General features: G+C 50.3%; 13 protein-coding genes across 13 annotated transcripts; 5 read left to right on the top strand and 8 right to left on the bottom strand.

Annotated features, from left to right (window-relative positions):
* Nucleotides 1–207: 207 nt before the first annotated feature.
* APUU_61215A (uncharacterized protein) lies at nt 208–712 on the top strand (the record flags this gene model as incomplete). Its single annotated transcript, XM_041694531.1, has 4 exons — nt 208–291; nt 341–420; nt 489–545; nt 598–712. 4 exons carry the CDS (start codon nt 208–210, stop codon nt 710–712), a joined length of 336 nt encoding a protein of 111 aa, XP_041560353.1.
* A 795-nt stretch (nt 713–1,507) lies between these two features.
* On the top strand, nt 1,508–1,897 carry APUU_61214A (uncharacterized protein; the record flags this gene model as incomplete). The annotated part of the gene is made up of 1 exon (XM_041694530.1): nt 1,508–1,897. The coding sequence occupies one exon, from the start codon at nt 1,508–1,510 to the stop codon at nt 1,895–1,897; it is 390 nt and encodes a 129-aa protein (XP_041560352.1).
* A 159-nt stretch (nt 1,898–2,056) lies between these two features.
* APUU_61213S (beta-glucosidase) lies at nt 2,057–4,735 on the bottom strand (the record flags this gene model as incomplete). Its single annotated transcript, XM_041694529.1, has 7 exons — nt 2,057–3,368; nt 3,424–3,586; nt 3,656–3,905; nt 3,956–4,178; nt 4,244–4,296; nt 4,359–4,552; nt 4,609–4,735. 7 exons carry the CDS (start codon nt 4,733–4,735, stop codon nt 2,057–2,059), a joined length of 2,322 nt encoding a protein of 773 aa, XP_041560351.1.
* An 859-nt stretch (nt 4,736–5,594) lies between these two features.
* Nucleotides 5,595–6,362, bottom strand: APUU_61212S (alpha/beta hydrolase; the record flags this gene model as incomplete). Its single annotated transcript, XM_041694528.1, has 1 exon — nt 5,595–6,362. One exon carries the CDS (start codon nt 6,360–6,362, stop codon nt 5,595–5,597), a length of 768 nt encoding a protein of 255 aa, XP_041560350.1.
* Nucleotides 6,363–9,047: 2,685 nt separating this feature from the next.
* Nucleotides 9,048–11,047, bottom strand: APUU_61211S (uncharacterized protein; the record flags this gene model as incomplete). Its single annotated transcript, XM_041694527.1, has 9 exons — nt 9,048–9,524; nt 9,575–9,633; nt 9,684–9,742; nt 9,801–9,981; nt 10,041–10,271; nt 10,334–10,455; nt 10,503–10,612; nt 10,666–10,788; nt 10,844–11,047. The coding sequence occupies 9 exons, from the start codon at nt 11,045–11,047 to the stop codon at nt 9,048–9,050; spliced, it is 1,566 nt and encodes a 521-aa protein (XP_041560349.1).
* Nucleotides 11,048–12,577: 1,530 nt separating this feature from the next.
* On the top strand, nt 12,578–13,603 carry APUU_61210A (uncharacterized protein; the record flags this gene model as incomplete). Its single annotated transcript, XM_041694526.1, has 2 exons — nt 12,578–12,783; nt 12,844–13,603. The coding sequence occupies 2 exons, from the start codon at nt 12,578–12,580 to the stop codon at nt 13,601–13,603; spliced, it is 966 nt and encodes a 321-aa protein (XP_041560348.1).
* Nucleotides 13,604–14,407: 804 nt separating this feature from the next.
* Nucleotides 14,408–15,418, top strand: APUU_61209A (alpha/beta hydrolase; the record flags this gene model as incomplete). The annotated part of the gene is made up of 1 exon (XM_041694525.1): nt 14,408–15,418. The coding sequence occupies one exon, from the start codon at nt 14,408–14,410 to the stop codon at nt 15,416–15,418; it is 1,011 nt and encodes a 336-aa protein (XP_041560347.1).
* Nucleotides 15,419–15,646: 228 nt separating this feature from the next.
* On the bottom strand, nt 15,647–18,289 carry APUU_61208S (uncharacterized protein; the record flags this gene model as incomplete). The annotated part of the gene is made up of 1 exon (XM_041694524.1): nt 15,647–18,289. The coding sequence occupies one exon, from the start codon at nt 18,287–18,289 to the stop codon at nt 15,647–15,649; it is 2,643 nt and encodes an 880-aa protein (XP_041560346.1).
* A 313-nt stretch (nt 18,290–18,602) lies between these two features.
* APUU_61207S (ankyrin repeat domain-containing protein) lies at nt 18,603–19,751 on the bottom strand (the record flags this gene model as incomplete). Its single annotated transcript, XM_041694522.1, has 1 exon — nt 18,603–19,751. One exon carries the CDS (start codon nt 19,749–19,751, stop codon nt 18,603–18,605), a length of 1,149 nt encoding a protein of 382 aa, XP_041560345.1.
* Nucleotides 19,752–20,068: 317 nt separating this feature from the next.
* On the bottom strand, nt 20,069–21,061 carry APUU_61206S (uncharacterized protein; the record flags this gene model as incomplete). Its single annotated transcript, XM_041694521.1, has 2 exons — nt 20,069–20,969; nt 21,024–21,061. 2 exons carry the CDS (start codon nt 21,059–21,061, stop codon nt 20,069–20,071), a joined length of 939 nt encoding a protein of 312 aa, XP_041560344.1.
* A 304-nt stretch (nt 21,062–21,365) lies between these two features.
* APUU_61205S (uncharacterized protein) lies at nt 21,366–22,221 on the bottom strand (the record flags this gene model as incomplete). Its single annotated transcript, XM_041694520.1, has 2 exons — nt 21,366–21,866; nt 21,925–22,221. The coding sequence occupies 2 exons, from the start codon at nt 22,219–22,221 to the stop codon at nt 21,366–21,368; spliced, it is 798 nt and encodes a 265-aa protein (XP_041560343.1).
* A 1,595-nt stretch (nt 22,222–23,816) lies between these two features.
* Nucleotides 23,817–24,122, top strand: APUU_61204A (uncharacterized protein; the record flags this gene model as incomplete). Its single annotated transcript, XM_041694519.1, has 2 exons — nt 23,817–23,916; nt 23,980–24,122. 2 exons carry the CDS (start codon nt 23,817–23,819, stop codon nt 24,120–24,122), a joined length of 243 nt encoding a protein of 80 aa, XP_041560342.1.
* A 1,223-nt stretch (nt 24,123–25,345) lies between these two features.
* Nucleotides 25,346–25,738, bottom strand: APUU_61203S (uncharacterized protein; the record flags this gene model as incomplete). Its single annotated transcript, XM_041694518.1, has 1 exon — nt 25,346–25,738. One exon carries the CDS (start codon nt 25,736–25,738, stop codon nt 25,346–25,348), a length of 393 nt encoding a protein of 130 aa, XP_041560341.1.
* Between the last annotated feature and the right edge of the window lie 859 nt (nt 25,739–26,597).

Below are 26,597 nucleotides of genomic sequence, written 5' to 3'. Positions count from 1 at the left end.
CGACTTTGCGTGTGTAACCGGATTGGGCTGCACACGGTCTTTTCCTTCAGGCCTGCAGTTGTTTGGAGATACCGTCATCGTCATGGCAGGGCGAGTGCTTGCCTTATAAAAGACAGCTGCAGTAGACGGCGCCAGACTTCTCTTGACAACAACAACAACACTAAGGCAAGAGAACTAAACGAACTTCAGTAACGCACAGTCATTACAATGCGTCTCGCTCTGTCTTTCGCAGCAAGTGCCCTCCTGGCAACTCTCACCGCTGCGGCGCCCCAGGCCCAGCCTGCGCCCAAGGTACGTACCAGACTCCTCTTAGCTCAAAACCCTACTTACACCTTTACAGGTCACCATCTACAATAAAGGCCAGTACAAAGGCGAGCAAGTCAGATTCGTAGCCAATGGCGAATGCAAATCCATTTCTCCGTGAGTTTCCCCTGCGATGAAGTCCACCTGAAATTGCCAATAATCAACTGACTGGTTTGGACCTGTAGGAGAATTGAGTCTGTCTCGATCCCCGGGAAATCAGACGCCTGGTGCCAGGTCTTCAAGTATTGACACCCAATCCACTGAGCCAAACACGATTATACTCACACTTTATAGCAACAAGGAATGCAGTGGCGGAGGTGGCCGTGTGATAGTTGACTCAGTGCCCCAGTTCTCAGTGGAGGAAGTGTACCCTGCAGTTATTTGCAATGTCTTTGGCAAGCGGTGGTAGATGGCCTCGCTTATAGAACAAGCAGACGGCGAAACAGAACTGCAGATAGACTCTTCCATCCGATGTATTTGCTGACTTTCAATTGACTTGTGTCTACTTGCTACAGTATATACAGAGAGTGCAATACATAGTTGTTGGTTCCCATAGAGCTGGCGCTGCGGACCAGATTTCAAGAGGGAATGAGTACTTCACCTCCAGAAACAGGCTGACTGACCGAGGATGCATGACAGGGTCCATGGCCCCCGGGTATTAATTCAGCACCGGCAACTAGTCTTTCATGCTCGTTCGTTATGCCCCTCGAATCGCAAGGGCATGGCCCTGCCCATAAAGCTAAAGACTTTCGTTAATAGATGCTTGCGTTATCGCGGTTGTTTGGTTGACGAAGAGTTCTAGTAGACAGGCAGAATACTATGACCCCCCCCTCGCTCTTTCCTCAACAGTATCCGGAAGTAGATATTCGGAGTAGTGTCGAGGAAAGAGCAAAGGGGGGTCGTGACATTCTACCTGTTTACTAGAGCTCTTCGTCAACCAACCATCCATTACCAAGCAAGCATTCACTAGCGAAGGACGTCAATATTGAGATTCTATGAAGAACTATCCAGGATCTTTTCCCTTTACCATTCCTCTTCAGTAGCAACGTTTTTACAGTCTCCCAACAAGCCCGCACCCCTGCTACAATGACCATCCAGCATGAATTTGACGGCCCGGGCCCGGTAAAAATAAGGCCAAGATGGGTGGGAGGCAGCCAGACGAGGCATGAAGGCCACGCCGAGTTCCCTGTGCTCAGCCCCGGACATGGCCCAGCGTCGGAAATTGCCCAGCGTCGTACTGGAGGCTGACCTGTCCGAAACGAAGGCAAAGCTACAGCGAGATATTCGGTTCTGGCATCGCGCATCTGAGGGCAGAGTAAAAGTCATCTTGACTGTTCATATCAACAGGACTCGGCCCGAGATTGTAATTGAACAGTGGGAAAGCAATGGCGTCAGCAGATGTGAACGGACGCAGCGCATTGCTATCTCGAAAACAAGACGTGGGACGACGTTTGTTGCTGGCGGTCCCCTCATCATTGATTTCTCCAAACTCTTTCTCCGCCAGCCCGATCTGCCTAGAGAGCAGGACATCAGCATTGGTGACGAGGAGCTGGAGCAGCTAGCGACGTGCATCTGGGAGGAGCAAGGATTCTAGAAGTATTCGAGGATGAGTGCATGTACTGTATAGTAGAGGTCTATGCCAACCGGGGAGCGTGTTAAGGAAGATTCAATTGCTTCTGAACCCATATTATATAGTGGGAACGTTTCCTCGCAAACAACCTCGCTATTCGAGCACAAACCATTCAACTCAAAGTTAAAAAGACAGAGTAGCTTCAAGAGGCAAGTCCCTACTATCCCTACCAACATAGGCCTTATAATCTCCGCGCTGAAGGAGCCACTCCTGTGCATCGGTATCCCAAGTACTCAAGTCCCGCCGCGTCAAGGCAAACGAAATCTTCTCCGACTTTCCAGCCTTGATAGCGACCTTATCAAAGCCACGAAGCTGGCGAACAGGGCCATTCGGGATTCCCAAGTACAGCTGGGCAACCTCCTGCCCATCAACGGCCCCGGCGTTCTTGACCGTTGCTGTCACAGTGACCAGCTCATCAAAGAGACGCGGATTCCCGCCGGGAACTACCTTCGATGTTTTAGCCGGGTAGGCAGCATTCTTACCCTTCTTCTTCGAGATCTTCAAGCCGGAGTACTCAAACGTGGTATACGAAAGACCGAACCCAAATGCATACTGCGGCTCGATTCCATTCTTATCAAAAGCGCGGTAATCAATGTAGACGCCCTCCGAGAAATCAGACTGGGGGAAATACTTATACTTCCCTTCTGGCAGCGACGGTTCAAGGAGGGAACCATAATCCGAGGGCTTCTTAGCAACAGTATAAGGGAGTCTACCGGAGGGATTCGAATCGCCGTATAAGAGTTCCACCAAGGCGCGGCCTGTGTCCTGGCCAGGCAGATGTGCGAAGATGATGCCGGTGACATTGGCGTGATCAACCCATGCTTCCACGGTGCGGATGCCTGCGTTGTGGACGACGACGATGGTATTGGAACAGTTCTTTGCGACGTTCGTTACGATGGCGTCGCTGTGGCTGTCGGATAGTGCTTTCCGGTCGAAGCCCTCCTCGGCGTAGGCGTTGATGAAGACTAGGCATGCATCTGATGTGGAGTCCACATTGGGATTTTCAGAAGAGAAGTCCCAAAGAACAGAGCAGCCGTCCTTGTACGCCCGGCGTTGGATGGCGTCAATAGGGGCATCAATATAGGCAGGCGAATTTAAACCAGAGCCACCGCCGACATGCAGCGTCCGGTTTTTATACAGGTCTGACCTGGTCTTACTTGTGTCGAAATTGAAACTATTACTTAAGTCATTGGTCAAGGGGGCGTAGGCGTCATAGCCAAAGACGGATATCAGCTTTGGAGATTTGAGAGGAAGTGCAGCATTGGTGTTCTTCACCAGGACGTGGCTTTCAATTGCTGATTGCAGCAGAACCGGCTTTGCTTCTTGCGATGTGGCAATGACGGCCTGGTGAGGTTCGCTCACACTCTTGGGCATTCCAATTCCGGGATTTGGGAAGGCAGTGTTCTGGTCTAGGTAGTACCACGTTGCCATGACTCTGATGCACGTTAGCACCGGCGGTATTAGAGGGTATAACGGGTATGATCAAGTACCGTGTAACCATGTCATCCAGACGCGAGGCCTCCATGGACCCATTGGCAATGGCAGTTGTCAGATTGCTGTTCCATGTTGCAGAGGAAGGCATCGCAACGTCGAGTCCCGCATTAGCACCAGCAATCCCAGCATGCTGGGCACCCCAGTCGGTGACAACGTATCCTATTAGCATTAAAAGCAAGTATTAGTTTCCGTGTAAATGATGATATCATTTTCGATGCGGGAGTGTACCCTGGAAGCCTAGTTCAGTCTTCAATAGACCGTTCAGTATCTGACTGTTCTGGCAGCCGTAAGAGTTATTCAACCGGTTATAGGAACACATGATGTTCGTGGTGCCAGCAAGAACAGCATCCTGGAATGGCCAGAGGTAGAGCTCATGGATTGTCTTATCATCAAGATTCGAAGACACCGATTGAACGGCATTCCCTTCGGAGTCATTAGTAGGGTTGCGATTGATTTCTTGTTCATTGGCGATATAGTGCTACATCTGATTAGCTCTGATAATACACGCTCTGGAGAAAGCATACACACCTTGAGAGACGTAGCAACGTTCTCGGACTGAAGACCCTTCACAGACTCAGCCACCAGAATGCCACTCAGATAAGGGTCAGCGGCGAATCCCTCCCAGTTGCGACCCCCGAGGGCTACGCGGCCGAGAGGGCCAACAACGGGGCCAAGAATCATGTTGACGCCCTTTTTGCGATATTCCTTGCCCATGTAGACACCTCTATCCTTGGCAAGGTCGCGGTTCCAGCTAGGTAGCCCATCAGTAAGACGTTACGATAATAGTACTCATGCTTGTGGGTACGTATCACTTACCTGGCGCCAACAGAGATCCCAGATGACCAAGCATTAACATAATCGGTTCCTCTCTGCATAGTTCGGTTTAGTATGCGGTGTCATTGAACCGGAGAAAGAAGTGTGTGATACTGACCAGTCCATTGCCAGCGTCACTCATGCATATACCCGGAAACCCCAGCCGGTCAATACCCTGGATGGTGCCAGAGCAGCCAGTGTTCGAAGAGACACCGGCGGTAAGGTTGACCTTTTCATCATCAGAGAGTTGGGCAACGAAGGCCTTGGCTTTCTTGTATGCAGAAGCCCAGTCGCCGGCACCAACTCCCTGGGCTACTCACGGGTTAGCAACCAAAATGAAGGAGAGACAAAGGCAAGGTTAGACGTACGAGAGGGGTACACAGGAGGAGAAGCCCCATAAAAGTGGGCATCACTAGTAATGACATCTTCGGCTGTAGCGATACAACCAAAGGCAGCACTGAGCAGTAGACCTGCTTTTCCCCATGAAATCCGCATTTTGAAGGGAGGGGAAATGGTGTGATACTGATTTGCCTGCTAGGTTAGAGAGGCCAAAGAGTGTTACTCTTTATAGATTATAACAACCCCTCTACCCTCCTAGCCGAGGCTTTGCAGAACTCCATCTCGCACTCACGACGCAGGCCGGGTATACATCGGCAGAAAGCAATAAGGCAATGTCCGTGCGGTATGTGGGGAGATGTACGCAGGGCCATCCGATTGCTCAGTAGACGTTGCTTTATCCGGAAAATCCGGAGAACTAAGCTCCAAGAAGCTTCAAGTGCGGAGAACCTGGCTGGCGACAAGGATTTACCAAGAATCAGATCATCAGACGCAGGATTCAATGTGGAGAGAACAACGTGGACCCTACCCCGTGGGGTCGTTCAAGTCTACACCAAATGTACCGGCACTCGCTATCGGCTTTCATAACGGTGTACGCAGGGAACAACTGATAGGAGGAAATATAGACTTAACACCCGTGCTGGCTTCATGGAGAGCTATGAGTGAGAGGAGTATCGGCTAACTCGGTATCTAAGTTAACTTGACCTCGTTATTTAGGCAAAGCTCAGCCTGGCTAATGGAGACTTCGGACTAGGGCTGGCCGGGTTGCGTGATCTGTCTAGGGATATCTTCAGAACCATATACCCGTACATTCTACACTTCATCCTCTACTTCCAGGGCTTCTGTATTATTGTGTCTTGAAAATGTATTCGGGATACCGTGAGGATTTGCTTCTTCTGATTTGCATTCCACTGTCATCATCCATCTCATGACCAAACATCGCAGTTCTTCAGCCCCTGTCCGATCCATCCTTCCGTCTCGAATACTGACAGCAGCTTAACCCCCGGCCAATGAAGTGTTAAGCGGTGATGCCACTCTGCTTCCTCCCAGCATCCAATGCCACCCGCAGCCCGTCAATCACTTGTGCAGGCTGGCTCAAGAACGCCGAGTGGGATCCTTCAGTGTGGAATGTCACTGGCGCCCCGAGGGTCCTCGCAAACGCTTCTTGAACAGCCAGTGAAAGGCCCTGGTCCTCGTCGCAGAATAGGTACATGGCGGGAATATCATGCCATGGCTCATACACCGCGGGCTCAGTGAAGCACAACGTCGGGTGGCGCTTCAGTAAGGAAATATGTTTCTGCTGGGCCTCGGGTGTCATGTCGCTATAGAAGACCGTCTCTTCCTCCGAGCTGTAGCTGTAGCCATCGTCATTCTTGAACTGCATCCAAGGCAACCAGCTGCCCCCGAGAAGATCAAGCAGCGACTTCCCCTTGGGCGCGACAAAGGCTGTCAACCACACGACCATGATTACACCACCTGGAAGACCTTCTTTCGATCGCTGGGCATATCCAAGTCCTTCCACGGCACACCCACCGACAATTCCCCCGTAGGAATGCCCAACTACCACCACCTGCCGTCCGTTGTCGACCAGTCCTCGCAGGATGCCCTTGGTGTACTCGATATCGGCGTGAAGGCCTGTCGCAGGAGTTGACGCGCCGACAGACGGAGTGGCGATGGCTTCAGTCTCGAGTCCCTGTTGTGCCATGAGGCTGCGCAGGCCATTGAAGGTGTCGGGAGTATGCCATGCACCTGGGACAAAGACAAAGATTGGTTGTTCGTTCGTCATCTCGATTTCTGTTTGCTCAGGCACCCGACCGGCTGAGAGTCAGGAGCAGTAAGCCAGGACCAGACTGACAGACTCACCCTCCTTTTGAAATGCGGTCAAGTGGAGACCGTTGTATGACCGGCGTTTCGGATATGTGGCTCCAGCTCCTCTTCCAAACCTTCCTTATATCTTAATTCTTCATGCGAACACCATTTCTACCTGTCTCGCTTTCTAGCTGTACACCCAGCTAAATAATAAGATAATCATTCTGGAAGCCATTTGCTGTTGCATCCGTCTTGCAAACCCAGTGTCAGTTAAAGATCCAAGAAGAAGAGAAGAAAACACACAAAAGAGGTCCACAAAATATTTCTTGAATCCCATTTCGGCTGCTCCCCGCGGGCCTCCCATACCTGCCGCAGAACCCTTTTGGGCAGGTCAATACTGAATCCCCCCTTTGACTTGATATGGTCCAGCTGCAGGACGATATAGTGGCGTGAATGTGCGGACACACAGTCCGTTCCAGCAATAAACAGCGGAAAGATAACTAGTTCGATGAGACGACTGGATATCTCAGATACAGCGTCCAACACAGCCCTGACTGAATTTTGGATAATCGATGCCTCGGCTGGCTGTTCGGGTAGTAATAATCGAGATGTGTATAATATAAACGCGTGTCTGAAGCTTTCACCAATCCCGGCCCAGGCCTGGTTGTCGTCTGGGAGTGTCCAGCTGGAGGGGTTCCAGGTATATATTCGCAAATGGGCATCCATGAGCAGGTGATTGTACCGGGGACGATTGATATGCCCTGTTTCATGCGATTTGGCGCATTCCAAGGCATCTCCGACCATGAGGAAGAGATCCCTTGGACAGCCATTTACCTGCTCGAATTTGGGTGTACTGAGAGAGACAATCGTCCTCCGGAGACGGGAGGAGAAACAGAGTCGTTTTGGATCTGAGAAAGATCGGATTACATCAAGCCTGATAAATATGTTTAGGTTTGACTTGGTCAGCTGTTGGTATATAGATGGGAACTCACCAGGCTAGATTCCCAAGGAAAAAAATAGCCCTTTCGTCCTTCTCCGTTAATGTCTCGGACAGTCGCAACTGACTGCAAATTGACATGGCGCCTGTAATGTGAGCCCCGTGTGTTGATATACCGGACTCACATATCTTCGTCGACAGTCAGTAAAGTAAGCCATGACACAGTAATAGAACCGAAAGCACCAACATCGTGCAAAAGAAGGAGTTGTATAGTTGCAAACAGCCCGTCTCGCTCATTCTCGTGCGATTGCGAGGATATTCCTTTCTCGATCGACTGCCTCAAGCAGCCAATGCACCGGAGTCGGTACTCGTCTGCTACCTTCTGCAGTTCCTCCTTTTCACTCCTTAGGCCGGCATGGCATGCTGCCAGACGGAGAACCGAATAGAGGAGTCCAGGCCGCTCGTATGCTAACGGCAGAACGTAGGTTCGGTATGGATTGTTGGCGTTGTTCCCCGATAGTGTGATTTGGTGCGGACATATAACCCGGTCATCTGCAGCACTGACTGAGTAACCCTAAAAGTCTGTGTTGAACATACGAGGGGACATACAATATGATAACAAGCTCTGCGTTCGCTCATGCAAGAGCAGCTCATTCACTTCCAATATATCACTTTGCTGGTCCGGCGGTGACCTGCTATTATCCAGTGAAGACTCCCGGACAATGGTTGTCTCTGCATTCCAACGCGTCGGATCTGGCTGGGTGAGTGCCGGGTCTATAACAAAATTACCCCAGGAGTCCTCCCCAGCTAGACCTACAGAGTCAGGCTTGTCCACCCCCGGGCTTACACCTGTTAATACCGACTTTCGACCATTATTATTATTATCCCTTTTGTTCGGAATAGCGACGCCCTGGAATCGAAATTTCTCTGGATATCCTTTACATTCAAGCCCTCTCTCTGCACATCTTCCGCAAGTCGGCTTGGCACGATCACAGCGCCTGCACTTCTCGCGGCAGGTTGCGCATGCTGGGTCTGTTGTTCAAGTTTAGCTTTGGTTCATTCTCATAGGTAGATAGGGTGATGGATGCTAGGTGTTTCACTCACCAAGTCTTGGCATTGTGTGGCTGGTCTCCTGGGTGAATATTAGTCACTGATCCAGAAGATCTTTTGGGAGGACGAGGACATGGATGGGCTATCCAAGAACTATCCTGGCTGGTATCAAGGAGGCCGGGATGGGATGGGCTTTACGTCATGGGCTACCGGGAATACCGGGGCTGTAGGGCGAGGGATGGGGAAGATGCGGGGATCGAAAAAACAAGACTGTGGAGGGCTTTACACCGGGAAATTCCTCTAATCTTTACGCAGTGGAGGTAAGAATGGGCACGGTGTATCTTCGGATCGACGACGAAAGGAATCCGCACTGCGGCGCGACCTGCCTATTTGGGTATGTGGCACAGCTAATATGGGGTACACAGTTTTCGGCAATCCAAGTAGATCTGTGGAATGGAGAAAGTAGTTTCATATCCGGGCTATTTGGATAATCTGGACAGACTAAAGAAGCGAGTTTAGAAACCATGGTCGATAAACCTCCCGGCATTGCTAAGTATGGGGATCATAGAATACAAGTCGATCCCACATTCATAAGCCCTCTCAGTGTTGCTATCATCTCGCGTGAGACCAATTATTTTTGACAGAGAAGCCCACAAATTGAAAGGAACCCATGCCTCACTCCTCCCCGGCATGGTGCACCACCTCCCAGTCAATACGAGGCCCTTCAAATGAAGCCCTACCGGAAACCATCCAGATGATATTAATCATGACAAATATCCCCACCAAGATAACCGGCGTATAGTTCATAGAGCTAAGAGAAACAGGCAGATTTGGGGGCATGCAAATCAACACTCCAAGCAGGACGATCCACAAAGTAGAGAAAACGTTAGAGATTAACCCCAACCAGCCCAGGTTGAAGTACCTCTTGGGGAGAATGTGACGGCCGCGGACGAGCAAGATACTCTGTGGGACTGTATAGGAGATGTTCAGGAAGAGGACGGCCGATGTGATGATGGAGTTGAAGGCCGTCGTCGATGCGAGGTATAACAGCCCGTAGATACAGGTGAATATCCATGCAGCCACCGTCGCATTAAGTGGGAACTGCAGTGTCGGATGCACATGGGAAAAGAAATTCGCAAAGGGTACTCCATTCTGTATTCGATCATTAGCATGGGGAAGCTTGTAGTGAAGGTGCCACCTACATCTCGAGCAAAGGCCCATGCAAGTCGGCCAGAGGTAACCCACTGGGAAGGCAGGCACCCTATATCTCACTTCAGTGAGGGCTTTAAATGTGATGTTAAAGTGACTTACAGCTGTACGCCACAAAGAGTAAGATGAAAAGACCAAGAGTTACGCTCCTGCTTCCAGTTCTGTGACGAGTCGAAAGACATTAGAGGTTTGCTTTCTGCTGGCGAGGAGACGACTTACACTTGATAAATCAATTCCAGGCTGGGGAGAGTGGCTGATCGCACAGCATCCATATCAACCTGGAAGATCATAAGGACCACAAAGAGGGAAAACGCAGTACACAGCCCAATCAGCATCGTCAGGATCATGACCTGCGGCATACGCTTTCCTGGCCGCGGCATCTCCTCAGAGATATGAACGACTTGATTTTCCAATTAACATAGTCCGCGAAATGGGAAGTGTCTCCGGGAAACAGCTTACCGCCATCAATGCCCCCAAATTCATACATAGCATTACTGATACTCAGAAGCCATGCGGTTCCATCATTCCAGCCACTGTTCCCTAGCCCTGGCTGTGTCAAAAAGGAAGTCGGCATTCGGCTCTTGTGCATGACGAGGGCGATGATGAAGAATATCAGATAGCCAGCCAAAGACAGGTATAGGGCCATTTGTGCAATAACGTGCATCTTGCTGGACCAGAAAACGGGTATCACTATACAATAAAACATGCTTTTTAGAAAGGAACTTTTCGTGCCGAACATTGGGGCAGCTTACGGGTCACGGTTGATACGGCCACGTAGATACAATATGTTTGCCACTGATTGCCGGTGTAGTCGGGATAGCAAAAAGCCACAATGCCGTTCAATACTGCTGCTGCGAGCGAGATGCCGGAGCAACTGAATACGGATTAGCTAAGGTGATATATATCAGCAAGGTGCCATACGTTACAATCCACCACGCCAGAATCGAAATCCACCCCACGATGTAAGCGCTGTATTTGCGCGTATTTGGCGGACTGAGAATATAACAGAAGTGATATTGTCCTCCACTTGACTGGGAAGCTGTTAGTAAGTAGAGTAAGCTGCTGTGGTTATATCAATGCTTACCGGATAGGCAGATGATAACTCTCCCAAACCAATGGCGACAGTGCACTGGGCAAAGAAAGCAACTAGTAGACTGAAAACGCAGGTCTGAGGGCCGCCATATATCAACCCTTGTCCGAAGCAGCTCTATAAAACACCAAGAGTAAGCCCTGTTATCACCAGTTCTACCTTCAAGACCTACCAAGTATCCAATCCACGAATTCGTGATTGAGAAGCCAAGACCAAGTGCTGAAATCCAGTTGAACTGGCGAGGCATGGCGGCTTCGTGGCCATTTGCGCGGAGAATGGCATCGTCATCGCCTTCTTCCAGAAACCCTGGTTTTATACTGGCTCTGTCCGCCGATAGGACATCCTGTTTCATAGGTTTTGAAGAAATATGGGTCATGGTCAAGGAATATATGTAACTAAAAGAAAGCAATAATATCGTGAGTCGTCCGTGGAAGCGGACTAGGGATGCTATATGAGGACAGTCATGTTTGACTATATAACATGGGATTGTTGGTGTATTCTATCAAGACCCAAATTCCCGGAGGTACAATACATGCCAGCTAGCCAGTAATAGAGCTCAATCATCACGAAGGACACGATCATCCTACCCCGCATGGCGGATATAAAATTAGGGCATCCAGTGCGGGGGACGAGTGTCCGTGCAGCATCGCAGTTGAATACATTGCCATCTTGGACGAAGATCGGCCATGTTGTATAACTTGATATTACGCTCATGAGCGTTTACATTCCTCTCGTCCCGTAATCCTTTCTGCGCGGACCCGTTCTGGATCTTACTGTGTCTTGGGCGAATTCGTAACGCTGAGTGTACTTCCAAAAGGAGGAGTGTCTCGCGGAATGATGCTATCGCATCACTGCTGCCTGGCTATGGATCGGAACCTTGAGTTGCTAGGTATCCAAGCTAGACATTGAAGAATGGCATCGTTGGTTGGCGCCTGCCCTATGCCGAGCACAATATTCTTCAAATGGGATAGATTGATACACAGCCCAGAGGTTCCCGGTTGGCATATACGCTTGTTCATGATTCCAGAGTTTCGGCTTCTTCTAGCTTTCAACAGTGTAATGAGAAGGCTGTTATTGGGAACTTTGCGTAGGACAAATCAAGTCAATCCCCTCTCTTCCATTGGGTTTCCACGCCTCCTCGGTAGGTCCAGCCGCCTAGACTGCCAGCACGTATTCATTGCAAGGTTGATAGTGGCCTGGAGCTCTCCCGGGAGTGTTTCTCATATAGAGCCGGGGCTCATCAAGCTAGGAAGACTCGTACAGATCTGCAGTATAGAACTCGGGATGGCTCGCCAAGAGCCGGGGCATGACAAGGGTCGGTTGAACTCCCCGGACTCTTCAAGGTGATGGACGCTGCATGGTACTGATTTAGGGCTCCCACGCCCTTTTGGGCATTCTGTCACCCGGCCCTAACTTCTCGACTCTAGGCCGAAGAGTGATGACATCCGCAAAGCTCTTCAAGTTATATATTAATTGAAATTATCTGGCGGATATCCACCTTATTAAAAGACCTTCTCTATTTACACTTTATCGAAGACCCCAGCATTTGTATAGTTTCAATCCGATCGGGGGAAACTTAGAGACTACGGCACCAAGGGCATCGCATCCTGGCTTTCCATCGCGTTCAGCTACTCCAACTGAATATTCGTATTACCAGTATAATTGGCACAGCCATGTCCAAGCTTCGCATTAGCTGTACGAGTGGATGTACCTACTCAACGGGGTAAGCCTCCCAGCAGGCGGAACGTTACCGCGCTGCACGGAACCCGCTTCGGAAAGTGATATTCCTGGCAACATGGAGGACGGTGTCGCAAGTCGTGAAGATAACGTCTGCAAACTCCCTGAAGTTCATAAACGCCACAAACACCGACATTCCTCATAGCCGTGCTTTTCCGATATACTATCCATGGCAGAAGACGCAAAGCGGCCAGACGCACCCGATATCGGGAAGTGTACTCCAAATGACGATAAACATTCCGAGAACGCGAATGCACCAGAGGTTCCAGATGGTCCAAGAGGAGGGTCCAAAGCCGAAGACATCAACGGTTCAGTCCACAGCACTCAACGGGCTTTATTGGGTCGATTTGAATTGAATACTAGAAGACTCCAACGGTAAGGGTTCCATTTGGCCAGCATTTGCCATACCATGAATACTGAATGTTGAATTCACAGGCTCCTGCGAGATTCCGCAGGGCAGGACTGTGTCCTTGCGAGCATTGAATATCTGTCCCACGCGCTACACCATCTGGCTCTTTCCCCTTATTGGATAAAACTCCGGAATGCCCTAACAAGCCTGCGATACCGTCGGAAAGGCCACAATGCACAACCGGTGCCTAATCGACTCGCTCACAATCCTCAGGGTCATTCAACGCTTCTGGCTCTGTCTGCCCTCTTTAGCAATGCTCGCTACACCTTGAGGCTATTTGGCCTCTTCAATATATGGACAGAAGTGCCGAATCTATTTCAATCCCCAGTGAAGGACCGTTTTATACGAGGCATAGATGTCGCACAGATCTTCACAATCACAGCATACCAACTCTTGGAGAATATCGGCCATCTCGCGGCAAATAGGGTCCTATCGCAGAAAGTGATCGGTTCGGAGAGCAAGATGGAAAAGTTCTATATTTGGGGCGCCCGAGCGCTATTCTTACATTTTGTGCTCGAGCTAATGAAGCTAATGAGGGAGGCGCGGCTTGGGAGATTAGCGAGGGCAGAATCAAAGGACAGAGATGTGGCTTTGGCAGAAATTGATGGAGATTCATTAGGGCAAGGCTGGGGTAAAAGACTATGGGGAAGTTCAATATGGGGGCTGCTATGTCTGTACTGGAGCTGTGGCCAGACAATCCCGCTGGTGGAGGAGACTTCTGGTGGCTTCAGCTTCCTGGCCGACTTTTTCATGTTGACAGACAGCTGGATGCAAACGAGGACATAATATTGGATATGAGTATAATATCACTATACGCCCTACAGCCCTCTAGGAAAGGTCGGCCTAGTCTTTGCGTACCCCATCTCCGCGATATCCAACCTGTATTCCTTAGCTTTCATAATCTGCTTTCATCCAGGGCCCTCATTTTCCACAGACAATCCGAGGAGATACACAGGAGCTGGGCATATACCGAGTGGCGCTAGCCATACCCTACTAGTTAACATTCTAGGAAGGTCGGCCAACTGTGCCTAATCGGGAATACAGACCAACCCAGCTGGCTCCAGTCGAGACCATGCAGTTTCCAGTATTCATCTCAGCCTCGTAGGACATGAAACATAGTGATTGGTACAATCTCGGTAATGGCCATGGCCTAGTTTCATCCGTGGCCAAATGACGCATCTTGGTGGCTTGCCCCGGGAATGGATATTAAACATAATATCTTTGCTGAACTTTACGAATATTTATAATTCCTGGTAAAGCTATCTCTTCTACCCCTTCACATTATCATATCGGATATGAAATAATTCCCCCGTCCTGGCCCACTAGGCAACTTCTTTCTTCTTTCATATCGCGTGCGTGGAAAGCCTCTGATACATCAATGAATGTCCTTTCCCGCTTCATAAATGGGAACTAGGAAGCCTTGTGGCTTTGCCCGTCATGTAATACAAAAACATGAGTCTCCTACTTAGCGGAGCTACGTTTAAAATGGGAAATAATTCCAGCCGCCCAGTACACTAGGAAGCCCCGCAACACCCTGAATATATTAGCGACAGCATGGCCATCCCCTATTCTCTATATACTACCGTTACAATGACACAAACAAGTTTGAAATCTATTAAACCCGGAAGTGTCCCCCTGCCCCCCTACGACCCCGAGATCACCGCGGTTGAAGACACTCAACACCGCCCATTACCAAAAGACTTCGCGGAGCTACAAGAGATCCGCCGCGGTGAGGAAGATTGCAGTCAAGAATTCCTTAACGACCCCGATCTCACTGTTCAAGGCCATGTTATACCGGGCCCAGATGGAACTCTCACAGCCATAAGTCTCTCGCGCCGCGAACCCATAGACGCGCGAAAACTCCGACCTGGGATCCTCTTCTTCCACGGCGGAGGACGAATAATGGGCAGCGTTTTCACCGGCCTGAATAGCCTAACCACAGCCGTGAAAGAACTCGACGCCATAGTAATCAGCGTGAACTACCGTCTCTCGCCCGATTACCCCGGGATCGAGGTCGTGGAAGGCTGCTACGCTTCGCTCCTTTGGCTATCTCAACATCTCGACTCTTTCAGAATCAATCCCAACCAATTCATGATCGCAGGCGTATCAGCAGGCGCAGGCCTAGCAGCAGGAACAGCCCTGATGTCTCGAGACCGGAACGGGCCTAAACTCTGCGCGCAGCTACTGATGTGCCCTATGCTCGACGACCGGTGCAACACGCTCTCGTGTCTGCAGTTCGAAAACGGGCGCGGGTTTTATACAGCTTGGGACCGGTACGCTTGGTCGTGTATCCTGGGCTCCCAGGCTGGCAAGGACGGTGAAGGGGGCGCTGTCAGTGTCAGTGCGTATGTTGCGCCTGCGCGCGCGACAGATCTGTCGGCGCTTCCTTTGGCTTATATTGATGCTGCATCGGGGGAGCCATTTCGGGATGAGGATATTGCGTATGCTACTAAACTATGGGAGTGTGGGGTCCAGGCGCACTTGCATATCTGGGGTGGTGGTTGTCATGGATTTGACCTGTTTTATAGCAGTGAGCTTGGTCGTCAGGCGTGTGCGACGCGGACCAAGTGGTTGACGGAGTTTCTTCGTTCTAAGGAGTAGCAACTACATAGAGATATTTGCGTTTAGTAGGAAGAGAGATAGAGAGGAAGGTCTTGAGGACACAATATGTGAAAATAACTAGAGGAATAATGTTGTAACCCATCCAATCGACAATTATGACCCAAAACCAAGAAACTGAAATGAACCGCTAAAGTCGATTATTTAAAAAGCAGTAGTAGGAACCATAATAATACTATTATAGTAAGCTGATTCTCCAAAATATCAGGGTTAGAGCACCATCTGCCACCGCACCCGCTTCTCCTTCACCATCGCCATAACACCCACCGGCAAGTACTTCTTCTGAACCAGACCAACACCTCCGTAATTCTTCAACACCTCCGGTGCATACATCTGCACGAGCCACTTCGTCTCCTCGTCAAAATCGCTCACCTGTGACCCCCGCAACACTGCCGACAGCGCAGTAGTGACAGGCGAAGTAAATCGAATCCCATCCGCCACGGGAACTCGCTGGAGCTTCTCATATAGACGGCAGAATGGAGCGCTGTGCGACCAGCGGAACCTAGTCCACTCTTCAAACGTGATGAACGTGTCCTTTTCTTCCGTGGAAACGAATTGGCGCTCGTTGCCGTTATTTGCTTCTGCGAAGCGAGACACTCGTACGGTATTGGGCCGCTCATAGAACGCCTTCTTGAGATTATTGTATGTCTCCCTTTCCTGCTCTAAAAATTCTTCGATATGTTCGAGCGGTGACTTTTGCAACGAACCTCGAACTAGGAATGGCGAGATGGCTGGGTTGCGGAGGGCGAGGCCACCTAGTTCTTCAGGGTAGTAGAAGAGCGCGTCTGGAATATCAGACACCCCGAACCTTTCTTTGATCATTTGCCGGAGGTGCTGGGCCACTGTGCCGGTGGTACTCCCAAATAGAGTGTCCTGCATCGCTTTATATGTTGCGAGGATCATGTCCACATGTTGCTTCCCAAAGCAGGCGGCGGGCTCTCCGAAGGTATTTTTGAAGAACCGGCCAATGCAACTGTTCCAGGTTCTGATCCATGCCATCACGCTACCGCATTTATCCAGTTGTGTTTTCAGTTGCTTGACGTGAGCGCCCACCTGTTTCTGATCGATCACCCACGTCCCTGAATCGTCGAGCTTCAGAAAGCCGAACGTGACAGGCCCCTTGGGTAACTTATTTGCGACAGCCGGATCGACAGAGTCGGAAAGGTAAACCGAGCCTGTTTTGCTGTCGTTGAATTCTAGGCCGGTGACCTTGGCAAACGTACCCATTACCTCCCACGCTTTGGCACATTTGCTAGGCTCGCCGCAGATCCAGATGTCATCATGGAGCCGGTAAAGAAGCAGTCCAGTCGTGCTGTTCACGGCGAAATCCATGAAAAACAATACCAGTTCCCCAATTAACTTCTCAGAAGCGTGGGCCATGGGCATCCCCCTTAGGCGAGTCTGGGGCCCCTTGGGCGTGCGGCCTTCAGACGACTTGTCCATATTCAATGGCGACGCGAAATACTTGCGGAAAAAGGTAATCCACTTCTCGGGAAATCCAATATAGGCCATGATAGCGAAAATGGTGCTGTGTGGAATGCTGGTCCCGAACCAGCGTAGGTCCGTCTGTATCACAGCGGCCTCACCGTAGATGTGTCTTTGGAGGAGCGTTTCGGTCGCAACCTTCCGTAGTATTTCCTGTTTAATGTTTCCTTTCGGCGCTGAACGTTCGGCAGACTCATTGTCACTGTCATCGTCGTCATACCCCGCATCCCCGTCTGCAAGCGTTGTTAATGATGTCGGCAACTGGGAGAGGAAGTATAAGTCGGTGTAATTCGATCTTCGATTCCCCTCTGGCCCATTGTCTGCCCCCGGCCTGTTGGTGTAGTATGCCAGACGCTCCACATCATCCTCGGTCATAGACGGAGCTACCTTCCAGTTCCACACGCCGTAGTCTTCGATAAAGTCTCGCAGCTCCCTCTTCAAGATATTGCAAAGGGATATGCCAATGTACTGTACAAATATCAGCTGCAGGACGTCCTCATCCATCCAAATTCGGTATTTTCCATTCAGCTGCTGGCGCGGCAAGACTGGAATGCCCTCATCCCCAGCAAACCAGTCCCAGTTCTCCAAGTCAGCCCATCGCATGTTCAAAACGTCCGCAATCTCAGTCAATGCGACGCTGTTCTTCAGAAATCCTTTAAGGACATCCTGCTTCTCCTCGCTCACGATGTCCTCTCTCAGCAGTCCTCCTATCGTCGCCGTGAGAGTTCTTTCGTCAAACGGCGCTTCGTCGTCAAACTCGTCCTGGGTCGACTTGCGAATCTCGTTCCGGAGAACGTGTAACTGTTCCATCTTCTTGTCGTCCGGGAAGAGCGAGTCAAGGAACGCGTGGATATCCTCCGCACTTGTCTCAAGCGGCGTGAAAACTGCCTCCTCAAACTGATCACACAGCTGCTCCAACCGCTGCTTCTGCCGCTCATCAACAACCGTGTATTCATCCTCATCAATCTCACCATCACCACCAGTTACAGGAGCATTCGTCCACTCGGTCAGTAGCCGCGAGTACAAATCCGCGAGGCTCAGCCTCCGACTATGGGCGTCCAACTGGGATCGGAGCTCGGTCTCATACTCATTCAGCATGCCATCGGTAACCGCAGGGTCGAAACGCTGCTGGTCCAGCCAGCGCTCGATATTTGTGACCGCATGCTCCTTGGCGACTTGTGGAAGAATTGCTTTTGTGCCGTTCAGAATGACATTCACCCGCGCGAAGAGATCGGGTTGGCTTTCTGCGTCGGCGAGAACCTGGGCTTTTCGGTCCTCGTAGGTTGAGCGCTGTTTTTCCAGTTCTCGGATTTTGCTCAGGGTGAGCGACTCGAGGGTTTTGGAAAGGGCGGACGATTGGGGCGCCATGTTATTCGAGGTGACTGAGAGGGGTTCAGTCGGTTTGAATGTGTTATCTTCATTCTCAGATTGTTGCGGCGGTTGCAAGATATTTATCCCCAATCCAGGGCAGGCGCCAGCTTCTGCCTGGTTGGAATTCGTTTATTTTCAAGAGCCTTCCATTGTTGTCGATCGTTGTCTGTTGAGTCACCGGCAGAGCAGGCAGTGGCAGTGTTGACAGATATGGACTCCGACAATGATACACTCATTTTATGCAGTAAGCCATTTGTGCAGTAAGTCATTTATGCAATATCCAGTAAAGATGAAATCTGATGGAAATACTTTATCTACTCACAGACTTACGCCCAATTGCAGGCCTCTTCATATCAGGCTTCGTCTCTCTCGCCTTCTCCAGTAACTCCACAATTTCCGTATACTCGAGCATCCTCGCCAGACAAACAGCAGACAGCCCACGCGTCGTCCTCACATTGACATTCACGCCTTCTGCCAGGAGAATTTCGACCATTGCCAAATTCCCAACCGCAGCAGCCATATGCAGCGCTGAAATCCCCGTTCCCACCTGCACAGCCGAGACATCCCCACCCGCGTCAATTAACAGCCTCAAGATCTCCGCATGCGCCTCTTTCTCCCCAGCGGTCCCCACCCGCCCCTGCATCTCACGCACCCCGGCCCCTTTCCACGCATACATCTCAATCCAAGCACCCGCCGCCGGAGCAAGGGATCCTCCAGCAACCGTCTGCAGCGATGGTGGACGAACAAACCACCCTTCTCCCCCAGGCACCGGCTCATGAGTTGCAATGGCACCCGCACCCAGTAGCGCCCTGACGCAGTCTACATTCCCATTGATCGCGGCATAGTACAGCGGTGTAAGTCCAGTTAACGGACTACTCATCCCATTAACGTTCGCTCCATACTCTATCAGGTTCCGAACGATATCCACAGAGCCACGCTCAGCCGCAATACCCAGTGGCGATCCAACGCGGTTGTTCATGACATTGGGATTCGCACCGTGTTCTAGGAGTGCATCGACTGCTTTCTCGTGGCCATTTGAGACGGCGTTGTGTAGACAGGACCTCCCGGCTTCGGTGGCCTCATTGCTATTTGCGCCGTGCTCCACGAGGAGGTCTATCATCTTGATATTCCCGCTTTCGGATGCGAAGACGAGTGGTGTTGCATTTGCATTCCGGGTTCCTGGTTGTTGTTTACATGGTGGGCTTGGGTTGACGCCAGCTGAGAGGAGATATGTGACTGTTGCGGGGTAGTTCTTTTTAACGGCTGCGTGGAGGAGGGTGTATCCGTCGCTGTCATGATTGTTTATTGTGTTTTTATTCAGAATGAGGGAGATCGGGAGAATGGAACTTTCGATCACGGCCGTCTTGCTCCAGACGTCCAGGTGGTCGACTATTAAGAGTTGGAGCTCAGGGGGGAGGTTTAGGAGGGAATGACGGTGGCGATACCGTTGCGATGGCATGTCGGGAATGGTTGAGTTGGGATTCAAACTGTACCGGTAAGTCACGGCGGGGACAAGGAATTAATAAGTTGAAACTGTTCAGCCTAGAGCTTGCCCACAGACTTCGTATTGAAAACTACGTGTCACAAGGCACCAACACGGATCTATCTACTACTACTGGTACTCGCCACAGTTGGACATGGAAATAAAAGAGAAATATATTATTTAGCGGTATTGTCATGCTTTGTGACTATCTAGATAACCCATCATACTGTGGCCAAATTGCAGAAACAATATAATTCGAGACGCAGCAAAAAACAGACCAAACGGACGAGGCATCACTTGGACATCTGATGACGCGCATATCCAACAAAGTACCCCTTCTCAGCATCCTGGAGTATTTCCAACGGGTTGAAGGAAATCTGATACCCACTTATAGGGTCGACAATATTGTTTTCGTAAGCATAGCAGTTTCCGGGTTCCCTCTTACAGTTCGCAGTGGCCAGGGTGACCTTCAACTGCTCCAGGAACTCCTCTTCAAACTCTGGTGTTTCGCGGATCTCCTTTGAGAGCTCGAAGGGAGTATCCCTTATAATATTGCTAACGAGGGCATTGGCAATTAGACAACGCATAGCATGCCTCTTCGGCAACCGCGCTGCTTCATAAATGTGTTGACCTACTAGTGGTGCAGGGCTTGCCATACTCCCAGAAAATAAAGGTTTCGCCTTCTCAATGATAAGCGCATCAAGCTCGGCTATCTGGAGTAGGTCAGAACACCTTGCTACTTCAATCAGCGAGGATACCCAGTGCCGGTCCCCACCGTGGATGGTAAAGCAGCCAGTGTAAAGCCATTGCAGAACCATTTCGAAACCCCATGTCGTCAGACTATTCAGCACTACCGGCTCCGTTGTGGAATAGTAAGGGGGAGGCTCATCCACCAACGGGGACGAGTATTCACGGGCTTCCTTTTCGGAATTTTGCTCCTTGGGGGATTCACGGTTCACCTCCTTAGAAGATCCGTGTTTCTCGCCCTTGAAGAACTTGAACCTTGCCCCTTTGGAAGAATTGGGCTTTTCCACCTTCGGAGGTTCCGAGTTTTCTGCGTCCGAAGGTTCCGTTTGTTCCCCAAAAGCAGTTGCGATATAGCGAGAAAAGCGGCAAAGAAGGGCTTTGGGTTCTAAGTATTGTGTGCCTTGGATCTGGATCACAATATCAGGCGCACGATACAGTGGTAGCATCCTATAGTACAAATGTTAGCAACAGCTTTGAACCTGTGGGGAGTGGTTAACGTACGAAGTGACGAATTCGCTAGCCTTCACTTTGTGTGACATTTTTAAAGCTATTCGATTAACGCTGGAAATTAAAAGATGCTTTTGGGAAAATAGCGATCATGGGCCGAAATAACAGATCCTGACAAATTCGGCATAAATATATAGTCTAAGAATACTTGTGAATTAATCCTTCACATATATCCAAAATAATAAGACTAATTCAATTTTCGCACAATGGCCCATTATGTTTTCTCAATGTCGAAATTTTAGACCTCATCCAGAGTGCATACGGCATTGATTTGAAAACAAGCTGTTTGTCTTGTCCATTCTTGTTTTTTCAAGATGAAAGACGCCAACAAAGGGTTTATTTGCGCCGCAAAACATAGAGCCAATGATAAACCGGTGGCGTGTAAGCCTTCGTCACTGTCGAGCCGCTCGGCGCCTCGAAGGGAGTGCGGGCGACAACCTCCCAGTGCGCAAATAGGTGAGGCACATTGTCAAACCTCATTGTCGAATACGAGAGCACAAACCATTTGCATCCCCTTTTTGTCAATGGCACCAGGTGCAGCGCAAGAAGTTCCGTCGGGGACAATGTCGTCTCTCCGTGACTCGAAAGAATACTTTGTACATCAGGGCAAATGGTTGACTTATCGGCTGTCGGGGACAAGGTAACTGGGCTCGACGTCGCTATAGCGTCGCTAGTACTCTTATCAAGGATCGCGTCAAACGGAGCAAAGGGGAGGAGCCGGGAGACATCGGTCCACGATCGGAGATCAGTCTGCATCCAGTGCATCGCTTGCAATGGATCCTGCCTATTCTCAACGTCTTGACCTAAACGAACAGCTTCGGAGGAGAAGTCGACATTCTGCCAAAGACAACAACATCAGTCGACGGCCAAAATCTCACTAGGATCAAGAACCTACAACGATGCCATTGCCCGTCCAGCCTCTCGTCACGAATGCGTCGCGGAGTCTCGTTCCCAATTTCGATACACCAGGGCCCAGATGGAGTACTCGTGGTGTCGCGTGCTCTTCTGGTTTGGCTTCTGGGTTGGGTGTGGGTCGGTTCTCCAGGAACGACAGGAGTGCATCAAGCAGGACTTCGCCTGGGTTCAGCCATTCCCCGATGTCCTGGCCGGTCGCGAACTTCGTGTCCCAGAAGGACGGGTCGTCATAGTCGGGGGCGCCGGTTCGTTTGGTCCGCGATGGGTCCGGTCTCATTCTCTGGGGAAGTGTGAAGGTGGTGGGAGCAAGAAGATCGTTTTTGTTGCAAGCCGATCGCAATGCTCACGTAAGCAGCATCCACTGCCAAACGACAGGAAGACCTTACTCTGTCTGCTTTTGTCTTCAGTCGAGGCTTGTCATGGTGCGATTGTAAGTTGTAGCAATTAACATTGCCAGAAAGGTACTATATACCACTTGGGCTGGAACATCATCCGCAAACGGGTTCGGTATTGCGAATCAGGAGCCAAGACTATGTATGCTGTGTCGGTCCAACAGGTATTCTGGCATGGCACAACCTATTGAGGAAGAATCGGGGAAGGACACCGGCGTGGTTCGGGGTATTCAATTCATGCCTACGGTAAGCGGTGATACTGATCAGCAATGGCCAGGAGAAAGCGTATGGGGACGAACGGTACTTCAAGAAGGATGGCTATCAAGCCGTGCTAACGCTCTCCTCGGCCAGCCATAGCGATCCCACGTTGAAATCTGGGAATGCCACTGTCTGGTTATGGGTCCATATGCCGGGGTGGATTCCAGTATTGAACGCGGTGCCAAACGGACAGTGGAGCATGGTTTCACTGGCATGCCATTTCGAGGTAGTCGCACCCCCAACGACGAGTGGCTAAAGGAGGCGAGGGATCCCCATACACCATCGAAGCCGAAATCAGTTGTGCGTCATTACCAGGTGTGTCTCAAAAGTCTAATAACATGGTACGGTATGTGGAGTTTTGAGGGGTCTATTGAGAACAGATACGGTATATCGGATTCAGATGAGATACAGACGACAGATCAAAGCACATCAATTGTGCAACAACCTGGAAGTTAAGAAGGGAACATGGTAGCAGCTGGACAGTGTTCGAAAACGAGGGGTTGGGATAAATTGCCTCAGTGATTGATCTGGGTTTCCAGGGAACCTTGCCTGGGAACGCAGGAGGGGTGCTATAACTGCTCTATTATAGACCGTCAATACAAGGCTCTCGCTGCCCACGAGTAAGGCATCAGTATCAGGCTCCAGGTAACATCTTTCCCGACATAGATTCATCCAGTCTCCAGAACATTTGACGCTGGAATTGGATTCCACAACCCATCAGGACCGCCATCCTGAGGCTGGGAAGCCACAACCGACGCCAAAGACCATCTACCAGCCAACGCCACACGTCATTCAGGTAGCAAGCATCATAGCCATCATCAACTCCAAACCCGGGGATCATCAACCCTCACGGACGATCGTTCCATTCATTGGCAGCCATCGCTTACTCCTCCATTCACTGCCGCCCCAGTGGCATTCTCCTCACTTTCGTCTGACCCAGGAGCCGTCGATACGACAACCAAGGCGCCAATCAATCGCCACTCGCAGTCGCGAAACGGCCCAATAGACAAAGACTGGCTGGCTGGCTGGACAGGTCTTCACTGCCTGTGCTGCGGTTACCTGTCCAGTGACCTACCCCGCAAGCGGATGACGAAGGGGATATATAAAGCTTGTGTGACCCTGGGAGTTTCGCTCTCTCATCTATCTTCCAATCTACGGTGTCAAACCCATCTATTATCATCCAATATAACACTCCAATCGAATTACTCGAGCTATCATCACAATGTCTGCTCCTCAAGTCGTCCAGAGCATTTCCAGCGGCCCTGCTGGTGGCTATGTCAGAACCCAGCTTGCCACTCTGAGGAACAGATTCCTCAATACTGGTATGCAACTGATCCCATCGATTTCCGTCTATCCTAGGCAAAGCTCACCCTAACAACAAACAGAGAAGAGAAAGCAGCGTGCAGCACTCGTCTCAACCTCCTTCGCCGCCCACCGTCCCGTCTGGATCTCGGCAGGAGGCGCAGCGTACACGACTGCAGTTGCAGTGTTCTTAACGATGAAATTCATGCGTCGGATACCAGTTTAATCTGACTTGTGTTCTTTCACTCTCTTGCATTCTAAAGCCGTGGTTGAGCCTAGACTTAGAGGCGGAACTATTACTGTCTTTGATAGACGGGACTATTATCATAACACTTTCTTTCGTTTGTTTATTGGGAACGAGGGGAATGGGCATCATGTGATTCAGGCGTCTACGTGTTTTCTCTCATTACTTATTATGGATGAATATGAATGAAACAAACCATCAACATCAAAACCATCCATCGCCAGTAAGCAGCGCTCCTGAGATTCCAGGCAGTCAAGGGAGGGAGGGGAGGGGCAAACGCACAAAAGTACGACACACACCAAGTCAGCCAAGTCAGGGGCTACTCGTGACTTCATTCCGTATCGAAACAGCGGCCAGGTTACATCCAATACAACCAGACAGGGATCCCTCCATATATCAGCAGCATTATAATGCAGTGCAACACGTCAATACGGTGTAAAACCCAATCAAACACCTCAGGCCACTCACATCGCTCCGTGATGCGTCAGTGGCTGCGTGTACCAGAGGAGAAATGCGTGGGCTGATCCTCCTTAAAGGTTTCTTGACTGTGCTCCTCAGCATTTTACATCGGCAGTAGGCATTCTATCCCCATGTCCTCCTTTACAAAAACAACACGATATCAATATTGCCATCGCCATTCAAGAGAGTGGAGAGTGGGCCTGCCCACCCAGTTCATCGAAGCTTCACAGTCTTCATGAAAACGGGGCCGTAGCACTACCCCGGATCCACCGGGTGGGCAGAGTGGGACTGCAAAAGTGTCAGCCCATATTCCGTATCCAGACTAAACCGTCTTTGGCAGCCCTAATTAAAATCAGTTTGCGGCTATTGGACAGACTCCTCAAAAGGTGTGGTACCCCGCTTTCAACCATCGAATCAAAATTCGTGATACTCATCCCCCGGGTTCTTGGCGTATTTGACCCCGCGTTTTGACCTGTCACCGTATGTCAAGTCGCCAGTGGCTATCAAGGGGCCAGAAGCGAGGGCATTCCAAGTTGAGTTGCTATCCAGGGGTGACCAGAATGCTTGATTACTAAAGCGGACGGCCAAATTACGCGCCGCTCCCTGCGGCTAGCTTCAGGGCAATCGCGAAACCTTCGTATACGGCGTACACCCCATTTACCTAAATATGATTACCAGCCACTATCCGCAGCCCTCTGTTCCCAGCTGTTAATAACATCCTATACCGCAAATATCCATCTATCCGTTTAGAAACAATCCAGCGTGCATAGTCCGTCTCCGTCCCGAAAGGCCACCTCTGGAATATCCATACATGGAGATTCTAGTAGTTTATCCAACGCCTCACAATCGAACTCAAGGCATAGAACCTGACCACCCGCAAATCCAATCGCAATACGGTTTCCTCGCACATCATACCGCCGCGCAAATAAATCTGCGTGGATTCGAAATACCGATGAAGCACCATAGTATATCCAGTTATGTTCAACTGAAAGTCCGCCATGCGAGCTGGTTTCGCCAACCTTGATAAGACCAAGGTCTGTCTGCAGGAAGTTGCCGTCTGCGGAGAACTTCAAATCCATGATACCTTCCGGTGTGTCGATTTTGAGCTTCCATTTGCGAAACTTGCGGAGGGCACTCATAGAACGCCCAAACAGTTTGCCGGAGTGCAGGCAAGTATCAACATCCCAAAGTTTAATGGCTTTGTTAGAGCATGCTGCAACATTTTGCGTGCCATCAGGTGAAAACGCTACCGTTCGTACGCGAGAAGTCTGCTCTAACGTCCTCTAATGGGCACCAGATCTCGCATCCCAGAGCCTAACCGTTCCATCCAAGGACGAGGACGCAATATACTTGCCGTCTGCCGAGAATAGTACTTTTGACAGAGGAGCAGAATGGCCTTTGAGTGTCTTCTGATGTTTGCCGGTGCTTGGGTCCCAAAGTCTGAGAGCCCTATCCTCAGATCCTGATATAATCTGCCTTCCATCCGGAGCAAACGCCGCTACTTTTACTAGCTCGGAATATCCAAATATTGTCCTTTAATGTTCGGCAATGTCGACATGCCCATATTGGTCTCGTGGACTCAGTAGGGATGTCCCAACTAAAAAGTCTCGGGAGGATTGATGAACAAATTCAACGGTAACGCCTCGTATTTTATTAAACGATGCACATCGGGCCACAATGTCTTCGCCTGCCAGGACCTCCCTTTCTGACAGACCTATCACCGTAAACATTTCCGCCCTATTCAAGGGCCGGTAGACCATAGTTGTGACTTTAAGGAGTCGTAGACAGGCTCTGGCAGTTGTTGGCTTTCCTTGGTCTAGCTGTTCGAATATTCTTTTATATAGGGAGTGCAGGCCTGGTGGAAACTCCTGGATAGCTGATAATACTTCCTTCGGGGGGACTCGTGCACCGTTTCCATCGCTCTCAAGTCTTTTGCAGACCAGGCTGGCCCATAGAAAAGTTCCCTCTGACCTTTCTAGGAGTTCAGTCTCCAGAGTC

The sequence above is a fragment of the Aspergillus puulaauensis genome, chromosome 6, assembly GCF_016861865.1.
Source record: "Aspergillus puulaauensis MK2 DNA, chromosome 6, nearly complete sequence".
NCBI classification, from domain to species: Eukaryota; Fungi; Ascomycota; class Eurotiomycetes; order Eurotiales; family Aspergillaceae; genus Aspergillus; species Aspergillus puulaauensis.
The sequence above is the reverse complement of the archived record's forward strand: the minus strand, read 5'-3'. Positions and strand labels throughout refer to the sequence as shown.